This window comes from Dasypus novemcinctus, chromosome 6 (genome assembly GCF_030445035.2).
Source record: "Dasypus novemcinctus isolate mDasNov1 chromosome 6, mDasNov1.1.hap2, whole genome shotgun sequence".
NCBI classification, from domain to species: Eukaryota; Metazoa; Chordata; class Mammalia; order Cingulata; family Dasypodidae; genus Dasypus; species Dasypus novemcinctus.
In genome coordinates this window covers 81952145-81959089 of record NC_080678.1, presented here as the reverse complement: position 1 = coordinate 81959089, position 6945 = coordinate 81952145, and the positions used below count along the sequence as shown (strand labels likewise).

At 36.9% G+C, this 6945-nt stretch overlaps 1 protein-coding gene across 2 annotated transcripts in view; it reads right to left on the bottom strand.

Moving 5' to 3' along the window:
• Window positions 1-2559: 2559 nt before the first annotated feature.
• MCU (mitochondrial calcium uniporter) overlaps window positions 2560-6945 on the bottom strand; it is a 245098-nt gene continuing 240712 nt past the window's right edge. For both annotated transcript variants that reach the window (XM_004473835.3, XM_071215849.1), the window contains one exon: window positions 2560-4582. In XM_004473835.3, the coding sequence (XP_004473892.1) occupies window positions 4505-4582 (78 nt within the window). In that variant the 3' untranslated portion in view covers window positions 2560-4504. The remainder of the gene's footprint in view (window positions 4583-6945) is intronic.

Sequence of the window (6945 nt, the reverse complement as noted above, 5' to 3'; positions counted from 1 at the left end):
CCTGACATTCTACGGTGTTGTGGAACATCTGAGAATTAGTAAGCACGAATACTGAAGATAATGTGAAGGGGAAGGATAAAAGAAAGGTAGGGAGAAGTGTTTGGTTTTTCCCCCCAATACTATATTAAACAAGGATCTGAATGAAACCCCAATTTTTCTTCCCCAATCTTAACCTTGACCTGATGATTTGGGCTTCTATTATTTCTGCACTTCCTCGTATCTATTACTTTCCTGGATAACCAAATTTCTAGTGCTTGGAAAAGGGATGTTATTGGAAACAACTTGTCTTTATAATCTCTTAGCACAATCTTTGACTATACTAAGTGGCATTCAAATTATTTTAACCCTTCTTCTAAGGGTTTTAGTTCATTTAAGCAAATTTTACTGTAAATGACACTTAAAAGTTAATGACAACATAGATGGTACAAATGGTCCCCGAAAGCAGTTTACAGTATAGCAAGGGGCTTCCGTTTATCTAAAATTGTGTTTAGCTACTTTATCACTAATATTAGCAGCACACAGGCAATTTAGCCTAGCTTACTAAGTTGTGGTTTGGAGGCAGTAATGGATGACTCTGTGAGTAATCAACTGCCTCTCTGTAGGGGTAGTGCTGCTAAATGTCAGTGCTCTTAACAGTAAAAACAAACCCCACAATTTCCTCTTCCTGAGAAGCCATCTGAGTGCTTTATATATGTTGCAGAGAAGCAGAAGACATGTGCGTGAGATAAACCCAGAATTGCTGCCAGGATTGATTGCTGGGAGTCAAGGACTTCTACCAGATAGCCCTTGGGTTCTATAAACAAGCATTCCCAGGATGGTAGGATATTTTTTCTTATTCTTATTTTTTCCCTTTTTAGTTGACCTGCTTTTTCATTTTAATTTTTTATGATGAAAAATTTAAAATATATACAAAAATAGAGAGACCCAGTAATGAACACTGTTTCAATAAGTACTACCATCTTGCCAGTCTTATTTCTGTCATACACCAGTATGCATTTCTTTTTTTTTTAAGATTTATTTTTATTTATTTCTCTCTCCTTCCCACCCCCCACTGCCCCTCCGGCCCCAGTTGTCTGTTCTCTGTGTGTTCTTCTGTTTTTGTCAACGGCACAAGAATAGTGAGTCTCTTTTTGTTGCGTTATTTTGCCGCGTCAGCTCTCCGTGTGCGGCGCCACTCCTGGGCAGGATGAACTTTCTTTTGCGCTGGGCAGTTCTCCTTATGAGGTGCACTCCTTGCAAGTGGGGCTCCCCTACACGGGGGACACCCCTGCGTGGCACAGCACTCCTTGTGCACATCAGCACTGTGCACGGATCAGCTCCATACGGGTCAAGGAAGCCCGGGGTTTGAACTGTCGACCTTCCATGTTGAGCCAAGCCCACTTCCCCCAGTATGCAGTTTTAACATATGGTCTTTGTTTTTTTACATAATCACAATGCTATTACAACTATAAAATTCATAATAATTCTTTAGTATCATCTAATACCAAGTCCATTTTTAAATTTGCCAGTTGTTTTAAAAATGTCTTCTCATTGTTGGTTAGGATTCAAACAAGATATATACAATGCATTCGGTGTGTCTTTTAAAATACTCTTAATCCATAATTCCCCACTTTTTCCATATGCCATTTGTTGAAAAAAAAATCCAATCAATTGTCCTATAGAATATTCCACATTCTGGATTTGGCCGATTGCTCTTTTATTGTGTATTTTGGTCCCTCTTCCATCCCTATACTTCATGTAAACTCTTGCCCATATTTTATATTTTTCTAAAGTATATGTTATTAGAATTTTAAAACAAAAATATTCTGGTACTGAAGAAATTTAATGGATGAAGGCAATGATGGAAATAGCTCACTTAGGTGGTGGATAAACCAGTCTGTTGTTCAGGAGAGATCTGAGCTTGAATATCAGTTTGAGAATTACCAGCATATAAATGGTAACTTAAATGGGGACCCAGGGAAAATGGGGTCCAAGATGGAACGCTGGGGAAGCCAAACATCAAAGTTGTGCTTGAAGGAAGAGGATGCTGCAAAAGAGACTGAGATGTAGCTAGAGATTTAGACAGAAACCCAGGAGTGGAAGTGCAGAAGCTGAGGACAGTTTCAAGGAGGGCTTGTTCATGTGGAACATTTTTTAAAAATGTGTAAATGAACATTTTATAAAGTGGGTAATTTTTATTCAGTAGAATTCATTAAAATTAGCCTGTGTATTTATCCTAAGGAAATACCCACAAAATGCATCATGGAAGGCAAGGAATTTGGAAGGAACTAAAGGATTATAGCAGTGATGGAAATGAATTTCAACACTTAGTTTTGGTGAAATTGAATCCTCAAATCTGTCACAGAACTCTTGGACTTGACCTTTCTGCCTCTTCAGGAGCCCCCTTCTACTTCTTGAATGGGATGCTGCCCGATTCACAAATTGCTCAGTAAAGCTGTGAGATCCTAAACTGCGGTTTTTCTTTTATCAGAAGTAAAAAGCTTCCCATCTAGAATCACACCAGAAAATATATATATATTTTGGGGGGGGAGGGTTGTTTTAAAGGATGAGATACTTGAATTCAAAAATTGAATAAGTATTTATTGTTCCAGGAGGTACATTGCTTTTTATACACATTTCATAAATGATACAGGATTTTACACATGTTCAATATTTTGCTATTTGTTTAAAGGACTTTTCTCCACATCCCCCCTCCCTCCCTTGCCTCCCACACACCCTGAAAAGATTTGCTCATTGCACTGTGCTGTTTCTTCTTAAAAACCCTGCACACAAACAGGATAAATGTTTTAAAAATAATTCACACAACTTAAAAAAAACAAATGAGGGGAGGGGTTGAATGGCTGGGGGCTGGGGGGTAGGAAACGGGAAAAGGGGTGGGGCCAGGAGACATGCAGCCTTTCATTCCATCATGCCAGTGAGGGGTGGGGCAGGAGCAGCAGCAGCAGGCATCCTGGCTGGCCTTCAACCTCGGCAAGGCACCGGGAGTCTGGGTTTGTCATTTAAAATTTTTCAGTTTATACACAATGATCTCAAAAGAGAAAGAAAAAGAGAAAGAAATCCCTTGCCACAATGAGGAGGGATGAATCATGTGAAAGAAAAAAGCCAACCAGCCAAGTGGCAAGCCTTGGCCATCCTTTCCATCCTGCCCCCATGGTAGTTAAAAACAGAATATTGGACACAGATTCCTTTGGCTCTTCAAATACAGATGCCATCTGGAAATATGGTAGAAAACATTTTGAAAGAGTATAAGATTAATTCTTCTTAAGATAAGAAAAAGTAGGGTGTAGAGAGAAGGCTGAAGGAAGCCATAGAAATGTATTCCTGTATAAAGATAAATTGCACCCATTGAGATCCACATACTTGATTTACAACTAACTGAAGTGGTGGCCGTGGGAGGGCTCACAACGTGTCCTTGGAGAGTAACAGTGCCTCCAGCAAGGCAGTGCCACCCGCCGGGCCTGGAATCCTGTCACATACGAACTGCAATGAAACTATTCTGGTTCCGAAATGGCTACAGAGCCATGATTTTAGCCAAATTGTAAACCTTACATCTATCCTGATTTGGTAATACAGCTGAACACTCCCTCTCTGATTTGGGTTGTTGGAGGGAGAGGGAAATATCAATGGCATAGGTAAATCCTCTTCTTTTCTTAAAGACTAATTAGTAAAAACCAAAACTAAACAAAAAATACCTCATGCAATGTTGCCAGTGATTTCGAGATACTGATCTAGAGCTCTGGGATTTAGAGACATTTAAGACAGTATTAAGAGGGAGAAAGGTAGCTCAGTGGTTGAGCGCCTGCCTCGCATGTACGAGGTCCTGGGTTCAATCCCTAGTACCTTCTCAAAAAAAAAAGGTATTAAGGGATAATCCGAAGTGTCAATTATCAAACAAGCATATACTGGTTCCAATTAGGATACGGATAAAATTAGTGTAAATAACAGGTATGGGTGCCCAGCAAAGGGACAAAGGAGAGAGATTCCTGGTAAGTTTACAGAGGCTGTAAACTAAAATAAATGTTCATGATACGGGTTCAGAGGCTGTTTGCTACCCACATATCTGATGATTTGCTTTTTCTGGTATGTTTATTCCTGTGTCAAAAATAAGAAAAGTTAAATTAAAAAAATTAGAACTGAGTATGGTGCTGGTGTTACTGTTTTGCTGACCCTGCAAAGAAGATGCAAGAAAGGAACACCCCAGCATCATTTTCTCTTTACGAATCTCTCAACTATATAACTGCATCATTTTCATCCAAAAACTGAGATGCTTGATTAAGACAAATTTCGCTAAGCCCTTTGAGACTTATATTCCACAATGCCTGATCCTCAGATTTTAATGTTATGTTCTTCCCTAAGATCCTTTTAGTTTTCATTTTTTAATTAAAGGTAAAAATCCACCTCCACCCCCACATAGCTCCCAGCTACCACCTGCAATGCTTTAATTAAAAAGGCAAGAGTTATAAACAGGTGTTCTTTCTGCTGGGATTCAGAGGCTCTGTGCAGGTCAATCTTTTTCACCAATTTGTCGGAGGGGCAGATGTACTTGCAATGGGTCTCTCAGTCTCTTCAGGTCCATTTCTGCCTAAAATAGAAACAAAAGGTGAGAAAAACTGCCTACTGAAGATTTCAATGATACTATTGTCTACTGACAAAAGTAAGTCTTTCCCCCATTACTATGAGTCAGAAAGGTCATACTCTAAGATTAAGAGTGCAATTTTTTTGTAGCAAAAGCAAAGAAGGTACTATATTAATGCTAAAGGTAAAAAAAAAGAATATGGGGTTTGGTTTTGTGAAATATGAATTAAGTAGTTTTTTCATTAATAAGAATATCTTGACTGTCATTTAATAATCTGTGTTCATCTATGTATCTTTCTGAGCAACTGGAGGAACAACTGCTGTTGGAATTGAGGGGAACACTTCCATAACTTGTTGAGCTGCCTTTGGTCTGTTATTTTAGTTTTTGAATTTGAAATAAAGTTTAAATTTTAAAAAAGTTTATGATAAAATATTGCAAACATTCTATTTAGGAGAGACAATTAATTTTAATTTTAACAACTAGTAAGTGCGGTGGTGCCAGTAAAAGAAAACCGTTTGTATGTGTGCACTCATGTGCACTTTAAAGTTCTCCTCAAATTGGCAAAATTATTTTGAAAACCTGCTTTAAATAAATTGGTTTTGCAAGTTGGCATATTTTATTCTTATTTTGGTTTGAAAATTTGGTGCAAAATCATCTGTACAAATACATTGCTTCTTATATATACCTACCCAAGTCAATTATCATACTTAAGTTTCAAATACTATTTATAATAAGACATTCAAACACTATTATAATAAGACATAATAAGAAATAATAGTTTCTTGATTTAATTCAGCCTAGAAAAAAATCCAGATTCTATGGAAAAGATGCTTTGAGATACACCAAATTTTATAAAGACTGCACTACTGGAAAAGTACCATTATAAGCTGCAGAGCTTTATACAGATAACTGGTAGAAGAATAGTTGATATTCTCCTTTAATATGGAATTTCGTGCCTTAATGTATTCATAATGGAAGAGTGGAGGGTAAAAATGCACTCACTGATGTTGATATATGCACAGCCAACAAAGGAGACGCCTATTGTTTGGTATGTGATATATGAGTGTTGTGCCTTTCTTTGCATATGGCATAATTTCATCCACTGGCTCACATACATAAATATATTAGTAATATATGTCTCCTTCAGATTTTCTATTCCTTGTTGAGTTAATTGAATGACATAAGCAAAAACACATTTTCTCAGGATTTCCTATATTAAAAGTTCTGATTTGGGAACTAAACTAGCCAGGGACATATTTTAACACTGATAAATAAAAAGCAATAATACAAACACTTAAATATTTGTATATTTAAGATTTTTAAACAATAAGTTAGGTTATTATTAAAGTGATACCTGTGTAGTACAAATAACAGGAAACCATAAAAAATGCTCTATTGATTTAGTCAGCATCAATGAGTATAATTTCCTTGTCTACAATCATTACTTTTGTCTATTCAGGAAAGGTAATATTTAAGAAAAATAAATAAAATAATAACTTGTAAAAAGTATGTTAAAAAAAAAAAAGAGTACCTCAAAAGAGAAAGGGATTTGCCCCAAAGCAAAGGACAAGATATGGGGGCCCAAAAATGTGGAGCAGCATGTGATACCTCCATCGTATTTCTCGAGATAGAAGTCAGTTCACAAACCGTTGCTTGGAGAACTTTAATTTATGCTACTCAAGATTTCAGTTAATTATCCAGTAGTTGTGTTAAGTTTTTTGCTTAGCCAGTGATTTTTAAAATAGGGATGTGCAGCACAGTTAACTGCAGCACTTGAAAAACATCCACATGCTCTGGCCTCATTCCTGAGGAGTTTGATTAATAGGTTTAGGGTGGGGCTGTAGGATCTATATTTTCATTAAGCTGAGATGATTCTGATGCATTCCTTCCAGTTGAGAACCACTACATATAGCAATAGAAGACAGAGATCAAGAGAGGGATTGAGAGGTGACTGCTAAGGAGTGTGGTGTATTTTTCTTTTTGGAGTAATAAAATTGTTCTGAAATTTTTCTGTGGCTATGAATACACAACACTGTGATTATACTAAAAGCCACTGATTGTACACTTTGAATGGAATGTATGGTATGTGAATATATCTCAATAAAACTGCTTTAAAAAAATCCATGACATGCCATAAGTCAGGGGGCAAAAAAAAAAGAAAAAAAGAAAAAAAGTAAGACCATGAGGCAGGGAGATGAATCAAGCCTCTTCAAAGCACAACTTTATCATCAATAAGACAGAAAAGGTTGGAGAAGGTCAAGGGAAAAGCATTAAAGAGGATAAAAGATTTTTCCTGGAAACAGAATTTTAAAAAATCGATCAAGTCACAGAAGACTACAGATAAGAGGAATGAGGATTTAGTTACCAAA